The 24,600-nt window shown below is 38.3% G+C and overlaps 1 protein-coding gene across 1 annotated transcript; it reads left to right on the forward strand.

The window, feature by feature from the left end:
* Positions 1–1,272: 1,272 nt before the first annotated feature.
* On the forward strand, positions 1,273–23,925 carry LOC134679998 (carbonic anhydrase 1). The gene is made up of 5 exons (XM_063538967.1): positions 1,273–1,587; positions 14,192–14,383; positions 16,330–16,547; positions 20,218–20,439; positions 21,964–23,925. Exons 1-5 carry the CDS (start codon positions 1,551–1,553, stop codon positions 22,090–22,092), a joined length of 798 nt encoding a protein of 265 aa, XP_063395037.1. The 5' UTR covers positions 1,273–1,550; the 3' UTR covers positions 22,093–23,925.
* Positions 23,926–24,600: the final 675 nt, after the last annotated feature.

The raw sequence follows: 24,600 nt of genomic DNA on the forward strand, positions 1-24,600 counted from the left end.
CAGAGCGCCAGTTAACTGGTCGCCGTAGTCACAGTACAGTGCACTGAACCTTCAATTGACTGAATTACTGGTTCCCAACAAGCATGGCAATATTGGTTCAATACTGTTTTTAGCTTCTGCAATTTGTATTGCGAACATCCGGTACCAAAGCGACCTCAATTGATAAATTACCGCATATATTTTCATCAACACCCACCTTTCATTGAAGTGCTAAATCAGAATTGATCAGCGTCTAATGTTTTTTTTACAACATAACTTAAATATGTTCTATAATTTATAACTTTTAAATAGGTTTACTAATAAATAACTTATGAATTAGGCTAAAAGACATCACTGTTTATTATTTAGTATTTACAGTCAAAATCAAGTGGATAGTAATGATAATGGCCCAAGTGGCCAAATATATCGGACATATCGGATATTTTTCGTCATTATGGCCGTCACTATCTATTGGATGCTGAATGACGTGACTTTTTTGAGTTTGCTGCCTCTCAACATTTGCCGATTGGCTTCCATATCCATGGTAAAAATCAACATTTTCATTCGTTCAAATTTTTGTGTCCTCTATTTTCTATTAAGTATATTAAATTATATCAGACTAAGTAGCTACCGGTTGAATTACACTGATACTTAATGTAAATTTGTTTTTACAAAGTACAACGAAGGTCAATGTTAATTTGTTTGCTCGTAGAGCGCAAAAACCGATCTAACTGATCGAGCTATTGTTTAATGAACGGTATAATTTAACTAAAAACATTGTTAATTTTTTTTCCTGCTTTTAATCTTAAAATACCAGCGTGCCTCGTAGAGGAAGGTATAGCGGTTGATTAAGATTTAAACATATTAATAATTTGAATGTAATTAATAATTATTATATATTTAATTATTCACATTTGTAATAACTCAGTAATTCAGTCTTGTATACCTACCTACCTATAGGTACATAAAATATAACATGACTGTTTATACACTCAAGTCTATATAATAGATAGTTAAAATATTAATGTAGGTATAACACGCAAATGATAATATGAAAACACTTGAAATTACATAATTATCGATTTATCACTATAATTATAAAATAAATGCATTATATTATGTATTAAACGGTTTTCTCTTATCACTAACTAACATAAAATGAACAGACCTTTTCTATGGAGATACTTTTTATAGCATTGACATGTGACAATTGCGATTAAAATGTAAATATTTCAGTAATCAGAAAGCAGTGTAGAGCGTGTAGAGGGGCGGAGAGGCATCGTCGCCGGCGCAGCGAGCAGTGGCGAGCGGCGCGGCGGCGGCGCCGGCGGTGAGGCGGTGGGTCGGTGACGCAGCTCCCGCGCCCGCGCGCTGCTTCAGCGCGGGAGTGCTCGTGTGCCGGCTCGGGCTCGACACCGAGCGCCGCACCTCATTGCAGCCGGCTCACTCGTATAAAGCGGAGGCCCGCGCCGCCCGCGCGCAGTCACGACCCGACCACGCTCAGTGCACTCCGACCTCCGCACGTGCATATCTAATCCTTACTTACTTACGATATAGTGACTACAGTGACAATGGCAGAACAGGAATGGGGATATACAGGCGCGAATGGTGAGTTTTGAATGTGTTTACGGATGAACAGGTTTTCGCAACCGGTTTTGTTTACATCGCCGCACGTGACCCTTATAAACAAAACGTACCTATAGTTTTTATTTTCTTATGGGTCTGAAGCACTTCTGTAAACTCCTGATACTTTTACATTTAAGTAAGACACACTTTTAAAAGATATTTAAATGAATAATTAAATAACATAAAATTGACGTGTTTCTGCGGTTTATGAATGAGTTATCAATTTCGTTCCGTTTATGATACACCTGCTTATTTACATAATATAACACACAAGGCTACAACGTAAAGCTATTGTTTACTTCTCATTTGGAATAAAGAAATACTACAAATGTATAAATTAAAAACATGTAACACACGCATAGTACTTTCAGAACTTACCCAGAAAATGAAACCTTTCTAACTAGATAGGTTTCATTTTCTGGGTAAGTTCATAGTTATGCACTGATCATAAAATTCGATAGGATCATATAAGAAACATATCTAGTACCGTCTACATATATGTAATAGGTAGGTACATCAAAAAGTCATTGATAATTTCTATCATCCCTCTCATCCTCATCGATCTCTGTGAGGAAACACTTGAACCTGCACTAGAGCCCTACTGTATTATATCACCAAAATCCCCTCCTCATTTACTTCATTAGGGGAACCTAAATTAGTACCTACCTATAACTTGCCTTACACTGCAGCTCAATTATTTTATATGAAAATAAATCTGATTTTTAATGAAATGTAGATATAGGTTTCTTAGGTCCGATACTAATAGTCTTTAAAATATACGCCCGTATAAAATTTACACGCTGTACGTTGCTGTGTATGTATATGTTTATATAATATAATCAAGATGATTCTTATTGCAATCTGACAAATAAATAAGTGCCTGCTGTGATTCTGCGTTCGATTGCCGATCAAGTAGGTTAAGAAAAGCGATTTGCCCTGTTTGGGAATTTTCTCGGTTATCAAAAATGATAAATGAATCATTACCACTCTATGAGTAACCATTCTAATCACAATAAAAATAGCTGTATTCCTAATGATTGTAAAGGGTGTTATGAAATGATACTCACGATACGACTTTATAATTGAGTGATTAGTAAATCGCGAACACAGCAAAAGTAGTGCCAAATTAAGTGGTAGAGATTGCGTGCGCCGAGCGTTGGCCTAGATCAGTCCGGTACGAAACTTCTTCCAACGAAACTTCTTCCATCGAACACTTTCTGTACAGTCGCCTGCGTTCACGGTGTTCCACTTTTGAACCTTAATATACTGGAATAGAGTCTAAAAATGGTTCACCGCGAACGCAGATTTTACCGCTAATTCTTCATATTTTCACACTACGCGCGGGCACGATTTGCTGCACGACTCGAACTTTAAGATACGCCAATTAATAGATCTAGAAACGATATGGATTAGATGTGTCAGAATCAAAAGTGACGTTTTTGTTTGAAGAAACGTCACATTTGACACTGACATATCTACTGACTGACTGACGTGTCCTGATCCTGACTTGTGTTCCTGACTTCTGCTGGGTATCCTAACCTATCATGCATGCAAAGAAGTTACTCTACCAAGAACCAAGAGTTCCCAGTGGTGTGCTTAAGTTAAAGGCACTATATATTAACATTATTAAAAAACACTTCAAATTAAGCATGCCAATGCCAGCTATATATTTATAGTTTCTTTTCTTTCTATGGCACGACACAAAACGTTCGCGGTACTCTTATGGGTAATATGGGTTAAGTACGTTTTTTTGAAAGACCGTTCGACGTAGGTACCTTAATTTTTTTTAAATTATACACATACCTATGTCAATTTAACCCGACTTGTTTCTCTACCTTCTCCTACATTAATATAACCCCTATGCGACGCTTAACGTCATAAGCGTAGGTATAGGTACTCTCTACAAAGCTAAGATATTCAATACAGATAAGAAAGTTCTAAGCACTGATCGATGAGATAAACAATAAGTGCACACTTGAAACCCTTTATCTCCTAAAATGTATCAACATCAGACAGGGAAAGTTTAATCACCCAAGCGCATCACCGCTGAAGAATTCAGTTGCGTTTGATTGCATTATAATATGCATCATACATCTTTACTACGAACTACTTATAGATAAAAGATAACATTATAAATCAACATCCTCTCTTCTCAACTGATAAGCTGCGAAGAAATAAAAAAATAATATAATCCAAACACAGTGCAAGCGCAGATTATATTTATAATATGGGGCCCAATACATTCTACGACTCTTCTCTTTCCGCACAGACTTTAATAGGCAACTTAGAAGTTTGAGTATATTTAAAAATTTCAAAATCATAGACTATGGGTACTGTCATGGGTTACAATTTACATAGATTTTAGACAGGAAGGAAACCTTAACCACTCTAGGCTGGTTTCTGAAGCGTCTGCGCTGAAAACAGTGATAATGATAACCTATACAATACACCTAAATGTACTAGTGGGTACTTACGCGCCAGCCTATAACTCCAATTTTAATACTTGGACACTTGGAGATATAAATGAAATAATACAAGTTATGCAGACGTCGAACGCGTGTCTAATGATTTCTGAAAAATACACCAATTTTCAACAACCTTGAAATTTATGTTAATTTTTATTCTTCCAAAGACTAATAATAACGTCGTCATGTCAACTTTAATCGTAGCTCATTATCTCGAAGCCTTTCAGCATAATCTCGTTGGCCATCGTCAGACGTAGTAATTATTCGACTGAATACTAAAATTCGGTGACTTTGTTTCATTAGCATTCATAATGAGTTCTTTATTATTTTTCATTTTAGTGTAGATTCGTGAAGTCATTTGAATGAAGTTATTATAAAACGTCATCATCTTCCTCGCATTGTCCCCGCATATTGCCACGGCTGCCATATGACCTTCCAACCCACAGGGTAAACTAGACCTTATTGGGATTAATCCGGTTTCCTCACGATATTTTTCCTTCACCGAAAAGCGTCTGGTACATATCAAAGTTATTATAAAACGTAAAATAAATAAAACCACACTTAAGTTAGCGCTGCCTATTCAACTATGTAGCTAACAAAAACTTATATTAAAAGGTGATGATGTCATAGTTTTTGTTTTGCGTCCACCTTCATACATGTAGTACTTAGGCTTAAATTAATATTAATCATTTTATGATTACAGAGAGTTACTGATGAATTGATGATACAGAGTTTTTTTTACGGATTACAGAAATATTAAGTTTCAATTAAATTCCTATAATTTGCCTGGAAATTGCACGACCTGTCTATATTTTTCATACTCTAAATAACTATGTACTAGTATAAAAACTTTACAAAATTAAGTCACACACTGATAACACCTTCGCAAGAAATTTAATTATCACTGATTGTGCTCTTCATAGGGTCGATAAATTGTATATGTATTAACAAAATGATAGAGGCGGCTCCGTAACAATTGTCTCATCTGGCTAAGAGACGTCAATGAGGAATTATTACAACGCCGATAACCGGGCGTTTATTGCAATTACGCCGACGGCCGGAATCGCATTATGAAATTCTCATATCATTGACTGTGCTACTACTTGGGAGAGTCGGGAATATTTCCGCACCCTCATTCACGGTTTATTTGTGTCCACGTCTAAGGTCGGTTTTTAGTTCCCAGCTTCAAAATGACAATTTGATTGCCTAACCTAATCTACGAACAACCTGTCTGGTTCTGTGCTATAATAGAAGTTGAGGCAGCAGATTGGTCAAATAATAAAAATCATTATATTGATAGGTGCAATAAATATACTTATTAAGTATCTGATCATACAATATTTAAATAACGTTAGGCTACTCCTACCTAATTACTTATATAATTATAAGTACTTAAGCAATTGTGCAAAAAAAACCTTTTTACTATTGTTCTTAAGAAATGTTCTCCTCATAGTTATTGAGATAAGAACATATACTTACGACTAAAGCTACAATCGTTTCAGTATAGTAGAACGTGTATTTCCGTTGTCCAAGCAATTATTCTATTGTTGCCTCTATAGTTTACATACATTTGAACATCTCGAACGCAAATTATTGGTAAAGTTAATGGTAAAGTAAATAGGTAATAGATAAAAATTGGATGGTGGAGCTATTTATTAGTTAGGCACGATTTTTCATCAAATAGGTAACCCACTGCTTAGTACTAGTTTGCGTTAGTATTTTACAACTACAACTGGTACTCTATCTGTAGTGAGGATTTTTTAATATTTTTTCGTATAGTCAACTAAAAAAGCTGTAAGTAGATCATATTATGTTAAGTACTATTTATCGTTGTACAAATAAAAAGTCTGACGTTCGAGATAAATGTATAATACCAAAAAGCCCTGAAAATCTGTACTTCAGCTAAACTGTACAATTATTTACTAGGTAGGAGTCATTAAGTAAACAAATACCTACTTAATAGTCGCCGCTCAGCCAAACTCGTGACTATTTGCTAACAAAGAAAGCATGCCTTTTCTAATCCATCTTATCTAATCATAGCTTCACATTAATAAAACATCCAATCTATTGTCTCCGTGAGACGCCATTACCTAAGTGCCTGTACCTTACCGTGTTCAATGGAATAACATAAATAAGTAATACATATCTCGATCGTCTGGAGGAGAACGAAATGTATTACGCATTATTAGACAATCAATTGTATCGGTTATAAAGTCGATGATTAGACGCGTTTCGAAATAATTAGACTGCCGGGAAATAGGTACCGAAGAATGCAAAGGTTAGTCAGGGCCAGATACGCTTCCGTATTTAACTTTCGGCATGTGATGGCTTCGATCATGAGGGTGGTTTGTTTTTTTTAATGAATAATCGATAAAAACTGGCTTCTTTATTTTAAACAAAACAAATTTGAGATTTAATTAAAAGGAATTGCAAACTTTTCTGGAATTTAATACCTAAAATTTACCGATTTCTGCTTTCGAACCTAAAAGGTATAAGTAACTATTAAGTACATTAGGTATAGGTATTAGGTACCTTCTTTGGTTCTTCAAATCAATATTATTTTAGATAACTTCTCCAATTGCACCACTTGCTTAACTATACGAAGGGCGCCATGTCTTACCACCGTCAGTTAAACAAAAGTGACGTCAAGAATGCATCTGTAATCTTGCATATTAAGTAGGCAAAGATTGCAGAGTGTGTTTCGATGTCAATAGGGTTAGCTACCTACGTATTGTTTGCGTGCAGATAATAAAGGGTTATTAAGTCGAGTAGTCTATTGGCCACGGTAATGACATCTCTAACGTGAGGAGCGACTCCGCCTTGCACCCAGGCTCTACCAGAATGCTTCTTCACGGTGCGATTACATGAGACGACCTTACTTGGTGGTCGGTGTTCATCACTGTTAACTAACTACAAAATTACATACCCGCTATGTTCAGCGACACACCTAGCGCATGACAATAGTGAGAAAAACACAGTTATAAATATATCTCCACTTCGAATAGGAAGTCAATTAAAATTATAAACGTTTCCGGTATAAAGGTTGAAAAGTAAATGCTTAATTTTGTTGCGTATAAATTGAAATAATTTTGAATGCGTAACAAATGAATATGACAATGACAATAGTTGAATAGGTATTATACATACATATAAGAGTGTAGTAACTAGTAATAACAATCGCAGGTAGTAACGCTTTCGCGCAGGATCACTGCCGCGAGTCGTAGAACTCGTAGAGGAGTCGACCTCGCCGGCTCGCCTCCGACAGCGCGGCGTACCCGCGTTCAATGCAGACTTGAACATTAACTTTACTGTATTAATATAAATAATATTAACATGAGTATTTAAAGAGGTGCCTGATATCAGTAGATTTCAAAATGTCCGAAAATATAATCACAATTTTCTTTAACTATCTGACTAATCAGACCACAACAAATCTGTCAACGATGTTTGTACGAGTACCTAAGCAACCATTAACTTCTAGGTAATCTTATTTCATATAGCTTTAATATTAATAAAATTTTCAATAAAATATAATATTATAATTTGGTAGCTAAATAGGCATTAGCACTACGCCGATTAAACAATTTTCTTAGTATACAGGCACCTGGCCAAAGAGTTCAAAAGTAAAGATAGGGCGTTCATACGCCGAGCGAACATGCGCACGAACGAAATGTGCACAGACACCATTTGCGCACCACTTTTCTGGCCCCACTTCGTAGTGTCCGTAAGGCCATTAATTCAACGTCAATGCATATGGCACCTACTAGTAAGGTATTTTTCACCACACCAGCTCGGAAAGGCTTACTTTGCACTTCAAACACCGATAGCAAAGTTGCATTTTATTCACATGTGAGGCAAAGTAATCAAATGCAATTTTTGAGTTGTTTACTTATCTTTGCTGGTAGAATGGACTTTTAAATGATGATTTTCGATGATAAATGTTTCATATCATTCATTTGGATATGATTTTATAGGAGACCTACTGGCGGAGTCGAATGAAACTTCCCGTTATAATAAATCTCCTATAATTAATTAATAAATTCAATAACATTCAAATGACACGGAAAAATCAGCGATTGTTTCTGAATGTCATGCTTCAGCCTAAAACTCGTTGAACCATAGACGTGTGGCCAAAAAGGCCAGTCCGCCACAATTTGGTTTGATTTTGTTTGATATTTTACATTTAATATTTGCTTCGGGTTGGTGTGGTGAAAAATTCTGTGTTTCACTCGGGGGCAAATTTTGTTTAACCCTCGTGCTTTGAAACCCTCGCAACGCTCAAGATGCCAATTTTCGAACCACTCGCTACGCTCGTGGTTCAATTTTGGAATCTTTCGCTTGCTCGGGTATCAATATTAGCACGAGCGGTTAAACAACAACTTTGCCCCCTTGTAAAACAAATAACTATATATTGACAAATCAGCGCAGCTTTTAGGTTTGTGCTGTATAAACGCGATTTTAAAATGGATACGCAAAAACGGGTTCCCTAAAAGGACAAGCGCCTTGAAGCTGTAATTCGAGGACTTAATGAAACACGAGATAAATAAAATCTGGGCGAGATAAGCAAGGCCGAGGTCGCACAGAAATGCAGCCGCACGGCTTACGGTTACGTCCGCTGTAGACGCTATTTTGTTGACTAGTGTGGCCAGTGGTTTATACATTACCATAAAATACAGTGATTGTCGGATAATTAAATTAAATTACATCTTCTGTATTAAATAAACAGTAAACAAATACAGAAAGGCAATGACAACCGAATGGGGATGAACTCATTTGTACATGTAATATAAACAACAATTAAGCAGGAACCAAAAATAAAGGACGCAAGAGTAAACAGCGCGATGAACCTTATCCGAAAATAAACGCAGCTCGCCTGCAAATATAAACGGGAAGGATAATTTATTGATCAAATAAAATCAACACATTTGTCAAATTGGACATGTGCACGATGTTGATATTCGTAGCTACAACAAACCTAGTTTAAATGAACTACCTACATCAATTTGTAGTCAATGGATGATAAACTAGTTCGAGTATGATTTGAATAAAGTGCCCACGTGTGGTGTATAATATAGCAGGTCGGTCCAGAGCGCCAGTTAACTGGTCGCCGTAGTCACAGTACAGTGCACTGAACCTTCAATTGACTGAATTACTGGTTCCCAACAAGCATGGCAATATTGGTTCAATACTGTTTTTAGCTTCTGCAATTTGTATTGCGAACATCCGGTACCAAAGCGACCTCAATTGATAAATTACCGCATATATTTTCATCAACACCCACCTTTCATTGAAGTGCTAAATCAGAATTGATCAGCGTCTAATGTTTTTTCTGCTAAATAGGTAGTCGCGCTCATTGATGATCATATGACGTTAATGTCCATCAAAAGATTTATGACGAAGTTCAAACCAATAATTCACACTTCTGCTATTTTCCCGATTGTCAGCGGTCGACTGATATTTATATAAACATCTAGCGTTAATGGCGTGTGTTCTTTTTTATCGCCTTAAAATCAGCACATCATTACATGTATGTAGGTGGGTAAGTACTCCAAACCTATTTGCAGACGTACATGTCACTACTTTTAATAAATGATAAATATCTTAGATTGGTCCCGTTGTCCTTGTTTTTGCCCCTGGAACAGTAATAAGGCCCTATTTAAAGTAGTTCAAAATGGGTAATGATTTGACATAATGATACCTATATAAGTATTCAGATATACAAGTGCGTAGTACTTAGTCTTGAAAAAATATTCGCTACCTGCTGATTCACCGTGGGGAATAAATCCACAAAAACACTTTTGGAGTTCTGTGAGGGGGATTTAGTTGTTCACGATAAGTATTAAAGCGATGTGAAAGGGCCTACTATAAGGATACCCGTTCAGTTACTAATAGAGATGCACCGGATATCCGGTTACTATCCGGTATCCGGCCTATCCGGCCATGATTTTACTATCCGGCCATGATTTTACTAATATTAAAACAATTTAATAATTCCATTGACTTGCACGCGCACTCATTTCGAACCTAGAAATGAGTCCGCGCGAACGTTCACTAGGAAACAGGTCAAATCTGCAGAATGCGCACCTGAAAAACCGAAATGTAGGTATAGTTCAGCTGGCCGAATATCCGGCGGCCGGATACCGGATATTCGGCTGATGGTCAGGCCGAATATCCGGTATCCGGTATCCGGCCAAACAACTATCCGTTGCATCTCTAACTACCTAAGAATTATTATACTGATTGCAGAATAGGTTTTCGTGGACATACATTGCAGCATTATTCGAGGAATCTGTAATGTAAGAAGCTACCTGACTATTTAAAATAAATAAATTAACTCTAATTGGATTGTTTTGTAACACAGTAATGTGACTTAAACCGTTAGTTAAAAGGTATCAATATTAAGTTCCTACTTAGGGAAGAAAAACAGTTTGTTATTCGTAGAAAACCGTTAGTTAAAAATGTAGAGCCGTAATCACATTTTTCTTGTTGACGACTTTTCCAGCAATTATGAAGGCCAACGATTTTGTTTTTCAGTGTTTGTTCGGCAAACAATTACGTGTCTAGATTCTATATCATGTTGCGAATAAAGTTCAAGAATAGCATTTTATAGAGCATCTAACATTTCGCGCTTTTAGTCAAAGCGTCGTTTGTGCCTCCATAACACCGCGCTTCACTTTAATCTTCTTGCGCTACCAACTGGCGAGTGGCGACCATCTGGCGAACAATCCAGACAAATGAAAATAAAACGAATAATAGCCTTATTTTACGATTCCTTATTTTTATGAGAAATAACTGCATTCACTTGAGTTTATATGGTTTTGACGCTCTATTTATTTGATCACACTTGCGCTCTGTTTTGACGTGAAAAACAAATAATTTTGGCCTGAATTGTTGGTAATCAGGAAGTTGTAATTTAAGAGTTATCATTATAAAAATGTTTCTCCCCGCTGTCTCATCTCTCCACGCCGCGGGCGCTGATAAGATAAGGCGCGGGCGCATGCCACGTCAGTGTCACGCCGCCGGCAGCAACTCGAGTGAAAACGGTCACAGTTTGGCGACAGAGGCCTTCACACGCGATTTGCCATTCAGCTTCCGAGTCCAAAGTATCCAAACAAAGTCAAATCATGCAGCATTTTCCTTACTTTACCTGCCCACATCTAAGTAGAGTCCATTAACTAAATTACATCTTTTATTAGATTTTCAAGCTATTATTCTCAGCTATTATTAGATTTTCAAGCAACTCCAACTCTATTCTTGCGATGTCTCTTGAATTATACTTACTTTATCGTTATTAAATTTTAATTAATGTGTTAGGGTCACGATTGATTAGATTGGATAGGTAACCTAGAAACATTTGAAACATCAGAAGCACCAAAATTTCAAAAGTATACAATAGATCAAAAAAACATTTTTTTTTCAATTTTAAATTTCCCTGTCCTGGGCGAGCGTCGAACTCGTAACTGCAATATACCTGCCCACCATTAAATACCAACTGAGCTACCGAGATTTTTTCATCTGCAACGGAAACGGGCGTACTACCTACTTACTAAAATATTTGGAACATTTTAATAACCATTCCATTTTACTTACTATAACAGAAATTAATTAATGCTCTTTGTTGGACTAATTTTATGAACCATGCACCTGTAATTTGCGTTACCGCTACAGTTAAAAGTAGTTAATGATACAAAAATCAGTTAAGTACTATTAATACAAATATTTTAATGTAATTTGCAATAAATTGATAAAATGCTAATGACTGATCGCATTTACCCTTCACGTAGGTAGGTACTTTACTACTTTACCCTTCACTTATTCAGAACAATTTATCTCTCCACTCCTATACTTAATATGCGCTTGTGCATGTATTATAGATATGTCAACTGCTGAATGAGGTTTATGAGGTAAGAATTGATTAAACTAGGTACATCGATTTTTTAGGGATCTGTTTCTAATAATATGATAGTGTTCATTTACACACACCCGAAGGAAAATCTAAAATCTATCAAACGGAGACTCGGCCTTTAGATACCTATAATCACAGAATAAATAATAGTACTACCGTACAGAAAGGAAATTCCCTACAAAACCGAAGTTTGACAGCGGTTCAGGATCTAATCGTGCTGTCCCTTTCACTGGAATGGGTCGTTACGTGTTCGCAGCGAACTCGCGGCGAACTCGCTGCGCGCTCGCCTCGCTTCCAACTCGCTCACATATCGCTAGTGTGGCCGCGCTCTAACTTCAAAACTATGAAGGCCAAACAAAATAGCTTATATTATATCCCAACAAAAACATAAATGTAAAAAAGGAGAGCCAAGTTCAATACAAAAATTAAGCTTGGCTGTGGGGTTCGCCGCAAAAAGAATGGAGATCTAAATGAGTACCAAGTTCTATGCAAAATCCAAATATGTATTTATAGGAACAAAATAACATTATAAACAAGTATTAAACTCTATTTCTTTGCTTTATTGGATACCTATAACAATTGCTGTTATTTAAAAAAAATGCGAGATCTTAAAGCAGGTTAGATTTGACTTGGCCAGTTTTCATTACATCAGTCATTTTATAAAGTTATTCAACATATATATTTTGTAATTCTGATAAAAACTGGCCAAGCCAAATCTAACCTACTTTAAGATCTCACATTTTTTTTAAATAACAGCAATTGTTATAGGTGTCCAATAAAGCAAAGAAATAGAGTTTAATACTTGTTTATAATGTTATTTTGTTCCTATAAATACATATTTGGATTTTGCATAGAACTTGGCACTCATTTAGATCTCCATTCTTTATGCGGCGTACCCCACAGCCAAGCATAATTTTTGTATTGAACTTGGCTCTCCTTTTTTACATTTATGTTTTTGATGGGATATCAATACTTTTTGTAAAGAAAACTAGGCAGGTATTGAGTATTGAGATTTAATGTTTTTTCTTGTGTTTCCGCTGCATGTTTTTTACTTCTGTTCTTTGTATTAATTATGTGGTGCCGCGCACCGCCAACGACACACCGTTGGCCGGTTGTTTAGCGCGTATTACAGGTTTTTTGTATGGGGACCCCCCCTATTTTTTAACTATTTTTATTTTTTCCTACGCTTACACACAATTACCGAGCTGGATTCCAAATTTCATCCTTCTAGGTCATCTGGAAGTAGGTTAGGTTTAGGTACTATATATGTCAGTCACAATAAAAAAGAAATTTGTATGGTTGTATGGGGACCCCCCCCCCCTATTTATTAACTTTTTTTTGTTTTTAGATTTTTTCCTACGCTTACACACAATAACCGAGCTGGATTCCAAATGTCATCCTTCTAGGTCATCTGGAAGTAGGTTAGGTTTAGGTACTTATATGTCAGTCACAATAAAAAATGTTTTTTTTGTATGGGGACCCCCTATTTTATAACTTTTTTTTATTTTTAGATTTTTATCCTACGCTTTCACACAATAACTGAGCTGGATTCCAAATTTCATCCTTCTAGGTCATCTGGAAGTAGGTTAGGTTTAGGTACTTATATGTCAGTCACAATAAAAAATGGTTTTTTTGTATGGGGTAAAAATAAAAAAAGTTATAAAATAGGGGGGGCCCTATTTTATAACTTTTTTTTATTTTTAGATTTTTTCCTACGCTTTCACACAATAACTGAGCTGGGTTCCAAATTTCATCCTTCTAGGTCATCTGAAGTAGGTTAGGTTTAGGTACTATAAGTCTGTCAGTCAGTTTTAAAATTTACGACTTTTTGGCCTTCATATCTTTATAACCGTTTGAGCTAGCTTCATGAAATTTAGGCTTCTAGATGTCCTTATGGATATAATTAAACACACGTAGTTTTATGTGTTTACGTTAAAAGATGTTTTGAGTTATAGAAGGGTCAAAAGTGGCACCAAGTGGTTCGTGTAATATTACACTTGGCGCTGGCTAGCCAGTTCCTTTGCTTGAACTTGGCTTGACACGCTGCCGCGTGTCTAGATGTACCTATTATCAAACTCATAAGTACCTATGTGTTTAAATGTGACAAACTCCGAAGGCGGGTCTCGTAGGGGAGTCATATCTCTATGATGGGGGCTCCTGCGCCCATCCCGTTTCACACGGTGATATTGATCTAAGTGTTGCATCCTGTCCCCAGGGCCGTCGACGTGGACAGAGAAATTCCCAGAGGCGCGAGGCGCGCGGCAGAGCCCCGTGGACATCGACACCTCGCTGGCGAGCAGTGGCGGCAGCGCCCCGCCCCTGGCCTGGCGGTACTCCGTCAACCACACGCGCTCCGTCCTCAATCCAGGGTACTGCTGGAGGGTAGATGAGAATGGATTCGATTCTGGTAAGAGACTAACACTGAGCGTCACCCGTAACGTTGTCGTTCAGATTACATGAGGGATCTTAGTGTGCAGACTATTTTCCATATGTCGCTTATAGTGGCCATTGTTTTTTCCGATTTGGTTATGAACTCTACGTTCATGAAAACCCTTTTTCGTAGAGAATAGAGAACGACAGAATGTATAGTTTACTTACCTACTTGCTTTTCATTAGGTTGGAACGAAGTATCTGTCGTTAAGTTTTCCCAGTAGGTACCTATTAATTATCTTGGCATACCAATAGGCTTGGAATGATAGTACTTGGTGATGTACCGTTATTTCAACAATATCCATTACTCTAAGTAATCTGCTTCGAGCAGGTATTTATTTATCCTCACTTAGTCGACATTAGCACATTTTCAAGTTTAGTTTTCCTACTAATGCAATTCTAAGAATCCTTTTTTAGGGTTCCGTACCCAAAGGGTAAAAACGGGGACCCTATTACTGACTCCACTGTCCCTCTGTCTGTCTGTCACCCGCACCAGGCTGTATCTCATGAACCGTGATAGCTAGACAGTTGAAATTTTCACAGCTGATGTGTCTCTGTTGCCGCTGTAAATACTCGTATACATATATAACAATAAAAAATATTTAAGTTGGGCTCCCATACAACAAACGTGTTTTTTTGCCGTTTTTTGCGTAGGTAATGGTACCCACGGGACCGTTCGTGCGCGAGTCCGACCCGCAATTGGCCGGTTTTTTTAACCAACATCTATATTTAGATTTCCCCATACAAGATCTTACGCACGCGCGTAAAATACAAAGACAAACTATTAAAACGTGGTATTTTTAAATGTTTGTAAATATTTAGGTAGGTAGTCTTGCTCAATTTGATCGTACAGTAGAGGTACCTAAATTAGTTTCTTGCGTTTGTTATGATGAGTCTTGCACCTGCCGCGATAGCAGAGGATGCTGGTTCGATTCCAGCCTGAGGCACTGGGGGCCTTGGTCACTTTTTCTTAGTAAGTATATATATCAAGTATATGACATTTATTTCAGTATATGGTGAATCTTATTAATTTTCAAAGCCTAAATACAAATGCTTATCATCTGTGCATATAACTAAAACTTATCATAATGGTTTCGTACTGTTGTACTTTGAATTGTAAATAAGTCAGGTGCATTAAACGCATGTAATTTGCATTTCCATCGCGCCGTCCCCAAAGTCGCAGAATTGGTGACTCACCTACATCAGCTGGCCGCCTAGCCAACATGCCAATCGCTTACGCTCCGTAGCGATCGACACGCAACTGTCACTGTCGCACTATTATGGAAGAGTCATAGAGAGACATAAAGCGTTTCGTTGTCGAAGCGATAGCGATTGTCACCTTGGCTAGGCCGGCTGATTATCTACGTAGCTACTTGTCGGATAGTCGCTCTGACTGATCAAACATAAGTTCTACGGCTCTGCCTGCGCATGATCTAATTGTCCAGGTATCGTTATACTTTCAAAAGACGAGTACCAAACATTTGTACAGTCAACTGTAAAAATATGGGTGTAGCCAACTTGTACAAAAAAATATGTCCCATAGTTCTTAATTCGCTGACATAAGAGCTGGCGTGGCTGGCGTTGGCGGGTATGGGACATATTTTTGAGATGATTTGTGCACCCATATTTTTACAGTTGAGTGTACAAATAAAGTCCATGATAGACTTTACATTACCTAATCAATGTACCTAAATAGCAGTGGCGGCTCGTCAAACATATCCATAGGCAAGCCGGGGCTAATTTGGCTTACATATTTCCTTTAGAACTCTGCTCAAAGGTCCAAAAACAGGCAAGCCGGTGGGAATCGGCTATTATGGACGCGCCGCCACTGCTAAATAGGTAACAAACTGCTTAGCATAGCGAATCACGAAAGAAACTTTTTTTTGGTAGAATGCTGATTATAGGTAACTATCTCAATTCCAGAACTCCGCGGCGGCCCGCTCGGAAATGACGTTTACAAGCTGGAGCAGTGGCATTGCCACTGGGGCGCCAAGAACGGCGTGGGCTCGGAGCACACGGTGGACGGGCGCTCCTTCTCCGGCGAGCTGCATCTCGTGCACTGGAACACCACCAAGTACAACAGCTTCACCGAGGCCGCTGGACAGGCTGACGGACTCGCTGTGCTTGGCGTGCTCTTGATGGTAAATGGATTTCTTTCTTATATGGTACTGACTGGCAAAATTTACCATGCAGTTAACTATGTATTAGATAGAGCGCGATATGTATATTATTATTATGTTGTAGACCCGTACACCACTAATAATCAGATTTTTAAGAATACAATGCATAGTTAGGAAAATTTCTAAGTATGATCTTCTCCGGCTCTTCTCATGTTTTTTTTCTCAGCCTATATGAGTGTCCCACTGCTGGGCAAAGGCCTCTCCCCTGGTTCTCCTTAACTACCGATATTGTGCTTCCTCCGGCCAGTTGTAAAGGAAGGTGTGAAAGTCGTCGCGCCATCTCCTCCTGGGCCTACCCCGCCCACGCTTCTTTATCGGCATCCACTTGGTGGCTAAGTTAGCCCACCTATCCGGATGCATGCGATAGACGTCAGTGTTGCCAACTCGGATTTTGAAAAAATGCTAGACTAATGTCTAGATTATGCCAAAATTATGCCAAAGATTTTTTAACCACCTATGCTAAAAAAATGCTAAAATATCACTTGAAATTAGACACTTAAAACACATAAAGTTTTCAAAATTACCGCCTTTTTCTACTGACAAGATCTGCTTGACCAACTTTATATAGTCCGTTGACGTCCATCCGTCCACCAAAGTCAAAATTCATATGAAAATATGAACCACATAAGGCGATGGCGCATATTGTTGCTGCAAACTTGGCTTAGAGTAAATTATGCAAAAAAATATGCCAGATGCTAAATGGAAAATTTTGGTGCCAAAGCGAGTGAAAATATGCCAGATCTGGCATCATTAATGCCAAGTTGGCAACACTGATAGACGTGGCGGGCCCAGTCTCATTTGAGCTTGGCGGTTTTTTTGCAACGTTAGAGATGCTGGTTTTTTGTTAGATGAGTTAAAATCTGCCGGACTTCTTAAGGATGCAACCGGGAAAAGGCTACGATACGATGAGAACGAGATATATTAATATCTCGCGAGGCCACAATAATCACGATCCGCAACGACACGGATGATAATTTTCGGCGGCGTTATTTGTCCAGTAATTTGATTTGAGCGATTTGGCGTGCTTATCAAATTACCAGTTTTTGTATTTGAAGAGTTGAATATTTATTACAGATATGTTAGGGTACTTGAATGGTTGGGTAGTATTAATGTATTTTTCCCACCTACACCTACTACGTAAGTCGTTGATTGGCCACATTACGCGAACCGAACGCTGCGTTGATTGAAATTTCCGTTATATCTGTGTAGATATACATGTGTATGTAGGTACACTTATATCCCGTAAAAATGTTAGTGCAGCGGTTAGTTCTGTCGATTTCATTTTAGCTGTTTACTGAAAAAAAAAATTGAATTCTAGGTACCTATAAGAAATTAAATTATTTTATTCGCCTATAGGTAGCCATAGCGAGTAGCACTGACACTTGATCATTCGCGCACTCCCCGTTTTAATATTACATAAGACGCGTTATCGTATTGTTTACATTAAAATTACTCATTCCTCAGAATTATATTTACGCATTTTTAATACCTTACTCGTACTATTTAAATAATGAGTACATTTTAGAAAGAGAAGAGAGCAAACTAACTACTCAGAGAATGGCGCGCGGCGCGCCGCTTCTGTTTAAAACTTTCACCATTGCGCGTCGTTGGGCTATGTGCTCTATTGCAAAAAAATCGTAACTGTAAATTTATTTTTACACTAATTACAAGCACCTATATGACCTATGGTCCATAGTATCATAGGTAATCATAGGGTCCATAGGCTATGGACCCTATGATACTTATGGTATCCGATCATACAATATAGATGCGCTTACGTAGGTGCACCCTTTATGATTAGGTAATATGGTTCGGTCTTCTGTAAGGCAGCAGAGGTATAATTAACCAGTACAGGACCTACTCTTCCATCAGTTAGGCTGATCCATTTATTAATATAGCCATAAGCGAAATAACGTTCCGTTGTGCCCTATGTATACTTATACACTTTAGGTATACTATGTTAGAAAATCTTCATACGCATTATTATGTTACACTGATCTTGTTAAACAACAGGCTTCCATCTACTCGAGAACTAAGCCTTTAGCGTTGTGCAAATGAACAGAAAAACGTAAATAGGTAGATTAGATACTCGTACGGCGCTGAAGCCTCTCAGGGGACGCTCAATCCTTTTATAGTGACACGCAACTTCATTATTTAATACCTACTGCCTGAGAGTGAATAAAGGATGACTCACGTTAGACCGGGCAGTGCCCGGGCCGGAGCTTCCGGCGCTTACTTTTCTATGACATAACAGGCGATCACGTGATGCTTTCCGTAGAAAACGATGCGCCGGAAGTTCCGGCCCGGACACGGCCCGGTCTAACGTGAGTCATCCTTAACGCATAGAATTAGGTTGTCTGGCCTTTTATGATTGGCATGTCTACCTAAGTAGGTACCTACCCACTTTAAACGTTTGAGTCGTATTGCCTAAAGCCTAATTCGAACTTAGATCTGAATCACATGATATCGGTTTGGTCGTAATTAGTTATAAGGGCGTGTTTACACTTTTATTTACGACCTATACCAACAAAAAACTGAAGGCCTCCGAGACCACTAGTTTCCGATAGCAAATCGTCACTCGTCGTTTTGTGAAAAACGGGCAACTACTGAAACCTACGCTGAGCAGGCTCTGCATACCCTAGGTTGGTTTTTATTCGTTCTGTATCTTATCACTTGGGATTGCTGCGTCGGTGTGATGTCAATACTCTCCTTTACGTTATAATACCCAATAATGAATAACAAACTCCGGCGGCTCTGGGTCGAAATCTGAATACAAAGGAATTACATATCTGAATAAGATTTGCATCACAATACGTACGTGTCTATGAATAAGTGCCCATAAATAAATATGAAGAGATGAACACATGCATAAAATTTACGTAAAAACGTATAACTCAACTCATATCGATTGTACGTTTACTTACCCACACTCCTCACACTCCGCGTGTCTATCAGAATACTTGTTTGGGGCTTTTTTTTGTCAACCGAGTATTCATTGAAATAAGTAAGTACACGCCATGATCATGATGGATAGTCACAATACTGGATTTATCCGGTTTCTATTTATTTACATCAATATCTTGGTAGGGTCCAAGGTGAAAATTGTGAATACAAAGGCTTATCTTATGTAACTAGGCGAAAGTACTTAAATAAATTGGCCGGACATGCAGTTGTAATAAAAAATATGTGATAAACCTGTTGCACCAATAGCGATTTATCTTTACCATTTTCTGGCGCTTTCTTAGTAGTTTCACCCACGACTTCACCAAACCCGTCTCAACTGACTGACTATCACCAAATAAAATAGCAGTTTAAGTCCATACACTTGCTTAAGAAAATCTACTCGAAACTCCGACCTGCTTGATATTCATACTATTTATCACTATTGGGTAAGTAAGCCGAACAGTTTCATAATCTTATGAGCTTAGAATTGGAAATGGTTGATTATCCTATTGAGTAAGTACGGCTCGATGCAGAAAAAACAAGTTTATCGATAAATATAAATCTTCGTGTACAAACCTGGTCAAATAGGTCAAAAATGTCAGCGTGTGCGTAGTAAGTTTAAAAGACCTATACCCACTCTTAGCAATTCATTCCATTTTTACCTAATGTAACACGTAATCCTCTGCAGGTCGGCAGAAAGCACTCGGAACTAGACAAGGTGGTGCGCCTCCTCCCCTTCATCCGACACAAGGGCGACAAGGTGACGATGTCGGACCCGCTGGACCCGGCGCAGCTGCTGCCGGCGCGCGCTGCCTACTGGACGTACCCCGGCTCGCTGACCACGCCACCCTGCACTGAGTGTGTCACCTGGATCTTGTTTAAGGAGCCCGTTGAGGTCTCCGCTGAACAGGTAACTAAACCTATTATTTTCTTTCTATAGCACCTCACGACTATCACGATCAATCAACTGTCAATACCTAATCGAAATAGGTACCTAGTTAAATATATATATAAAACCTTGGACTGCTCTGCACAATTGAAAAGCGGGTTCACCATGCACTGTGACAACTGGTCGCCTTTTATTGGGTCTGGAAAGCTAAAGCAGTATCAAAACAAACTAGAGTCTGTGCGGAAAGAACAGTCGTGGAATGTATAAGGGAGCCCATACATTTCACGACTCTTCTCTTTCCCCGCAGACTCTACAAACAACAAACAAACGATAAAAAAACACTTTTTTGCTCTCTTTCGTTTGTGGTCCATCGAAGGTCTACAAGTCCTAAAAAACAGTAGTTCTTTTTTAGTATCTACCTACCTACAAATTTAAATTACATTACCCTTGATGTGACTTTAAACATATAATTTTTAGGATTATATAAGTAGCTATGACAGAAACAGGTAGTATTAAGATATCGAGATCACGTACAGTCATTATAAATAATTGAGCATGGACTTAGTTACGCGACATACAGCAGTATAAGTAAGTATTTTACCTCTAGGCACAAATATAGACATTCCTATGTAGATAACTAAGATCCTCATAATCCGTAAACTGATGGTCATGTTACACATTGCTTTAGGTAGAGAAGTACCTAAGTACCTTTAATTATATATTTATTAAATGAACTGCTGATCGATCATGAGCACAACCAGTGTATTTATTCACGACTAGGTACTTACTCAAGTTAGTTTCTGGAATAAGTAACATTACCTTCGAATTAAAAAAAATACAGGGACTATCAAGAGTAATGAAGACTACACGCAATTATGCATTTCATTGCGCACTTTATTAGATGCTATAAATGCTCCAGTTGGAAAAACAACTTTTACATTAAACGGTAGTGTTTAGTTAAGTCAAACCAGTTCCTTGGATACATTCAGTCAGCAGTCGAGCCGCTTGCGGCGCCTACCGGTTCCCGTGTGTTTGTTTACCTGTTTACCTACCGATGTTCACGGCCTACAATCTTTACTTTCGAAATCGTTAAGATAAGCGTGTCGTAATAGGCAGGCTCTTATCGCATAACACGTAAATGTGACGTTTTAAATTCTTCCAAGAGCCTGCAAATTTGTTTTGACAACACGTTCAACTAAATGTCAACAATCAATAGGCATATATCCCTCCTGCCAATACACACAAGAGGGGAAAGCCATAAAAAAAAAATAGGCATATGGTAGGTACGTAGGTACGATAACTTTTAAGATTTTTGCATTTAGGAACAATCGAGCGACAACTTATATCGGAGCGGCTAATGTGCTCACAAATATCTGTGTTGTCAAGGCGTTCCTGTTCAAATATTTCTGAGCACCTCGTCCGCTCTGATAGGTAGGTATATCTCATGTCGATTGTATCTCATCCTAAAGATCTAAGCTGAAACTTCCAAAGACTTTTCTTTCGTTTTTGACGGAATTATTAAAGATAATGTTTGTTTGGTTTCAGTTGGCTGTGATGCGGAAATTACGGTGCGGCGAGGCGTCGTGCGGAGAAGAATCTATGGAGTTACTCCACAATTTCAGGCCGACGCTGCCGCTGGGCAACCGCGAGCTGCGCGACTACGGCGGCAACTAGCACCGGGCTCCAAGCCGCCCCACTGTCCGCACTGACAGCTAGCGCTGCAACTCACGAGCTTCGCCTATAGTTGCCGCGGTACCAACGGACGACCGAGGATATACTTAATGTCATTCTTTCACTCTTGGATTATCACGGACAAGTGCGAAAGAACAACGTCGAACGGCAGCTACTTAGTACCGCGGCGGTTGGTAGCCACCAGCAGTGCCATGCCCGCGAGTTGCGGGATGCACTAGAGTTCCTAGTTGCACACAAGTATTTTATACCGTTGTATTATTATTAGTCGCCTCAGGTACTTACAGGGTGTTTTGTCCGCTCGGTGACGACGGATTATATGAGCGGGTCGAAGGTTAAAACGATAAGTGGAAATCATATTATGAACATTCAAGTGCCTTAGGCTATCAGTTGTAATCTTAACAAAATAATTGTAAGACGTTTTAGAATTCTCATTTTATGTAAGATTGATTTGTTTGTAATTTGACCTTCCTTAGAAGGAAAACGCTTGGTTAGCGCAATTAACCATATTCTATAAATTATATTATTTTATGTATTTAGTATAACTACCCTTACCTAAGTAAAGGGTATAGTCAAATGGGGTAACAAGGGAACAAAACGATAGGGGTAAAAGGAAACAAACAAATTATATGAATGCGGCATGTTTTCTATCTTTGAATCTAGAACTACCATTGTTATATGTGACGTCCCACGGGAAAAGGTACCTTATGGCGGTTGGCGCTTACGCTATTATTAACGCCGCTCCAATATTATTGCGGCGCTATGCGACGTAAGCGCCAGCCGCCATAAGGTACCTTTTGCCGTGGAACGTCACATATTTTATGATGAATCTTTCGACTAGTACTAGTAGGTACATTAGTCCATAGTAAAATATTACTGTCTGATAGACACGTGTCCCCAATTACCCCAGTTGACGGTACTCGCAAAGTAGGTACCTATAGAATAGAATGTATAGTATACATTGTATACCGTTACCTACTTTTATTAACGGGCGCGTAGCCAACGTGCCAATCGGTAACACTCCGTAGCGTGTGTTAGTTATCTCTCTCTATCACTCTTCCCCACTAGTGCGACAGTGATAGTTGCGTTTCGTTTGCTACGCCTACGGAGCGTTAACGATTGCACGTTGGCTACGCATCCTGAATACGAGCTTTTTATCACATCTGCAATGTCAAAATCAGATTGACTCATAGTCTAATAAAACATGGTCTTCTCTTACCAGAGTGACACAAGCTTACGTCACAATAACATGGCTGCTATATATAGCGCTATCGCATATTATCATTTAGCGCTGTCGCATGATGACGTAGGCTTGTGTCAGTCAGGTGACCTAGAAAAGACGGGAAGAGAGTACCAGGCAGAGTATATTATTATACCATGGATTGAATGTTAGGTACAGAGCAAAGAGAAGGTTCAGAGTCTCATTAGATTGATTGGCTATAATTGTAGTTATATGGTAGCTACAATTTTACTAGAATTTACAAATTTTGATGAAGTTATTTTTGTAAGTATACAAATTTGAAGTAGGTAGTTATTTTATATATGCCTACTAGTCCATATTTTTGAACGCTGTTAACCATATTTATGTATCAGTGCTAGCAGTAGTTTTACAATCTTGTAAGTGATATAGACGTGCATTAATTGTTATATGTGTTTGTGTAGCTATAGTAGTAGGTATGCTAGAACCGTGCCTCGATATATGTGCCGCAGTTATGTTAACTGTGACGCTAGTAAGTTTACATTAGACGTGCTATTCAGAGATGTGCTTGTAATAAGTAATTTACAAAAAAAAAAGAAAAATATATATGTTACACATAACTGGACGTCTTATATTTTTTTGTTACAGTATGATTCCTTCCTGTCTTTGAAAGTTATGCAAACAATTTAGTCCTGTCTTATCATAATAGAGTCAGTCCATGAAAAGTCTGCAGCAGATTTGAGAGCCCACGCAGTGCACGTGTTATTTTAAACGTCAAACTTCTATGAAATTATGATGCATAAATGTGTCGCTTAACTTCAAACTCGGGTAAATCCATTGGAGCCTCTCAGCAAATATCTACCCTATTACGTTTTCTTAATACCAAAATCGCATAATCTGACAGATGGATTTACCCGAGTTTGAAGTTAAGCGACTCAAATGACATTTGTACTACGTGGGCTATCAAATCCACTGCAGACTTTTCTTGGTCCGACTCTAGTGACTTTAAATTTAAAGCAATTATCACAATGAGTACCTTTACCCTGTCTAAGCTAACTTTATAGTCTCACAAAATAGAGTAGAAATTAAAAAGTGGCAACACTGTAGTGCCATCCCGTTCTCTTATATATTTTGATTTGAAAGGGACAACACTACAGTATTGCCACTTTTTAATTTCTACTGTTTTTTGTCAGACTGTACTGACTTCGCAGTGATAAAGTATAACAGCAACAATACAATACATCGTTAATTTTTGATGTTTTTCATGTCGAGTTTTCATTTCAAAGCGACAAGGC

The sequence above is a fragment of the Cydia fagiglandana genome, chromosome 3 (genome assembly GCF_963556715.1).
Source record: "Cydia fagiglandana chromosome 3, ilCydFagi1.1, whole genome shotgun sequence".
NCBI classification, from domain to species: Eukaryota; Metazoa; Arthropoda; class Insecta; order Lepidoptera; family Tortricidae; genus Cydia; species Cydia fagiglandana.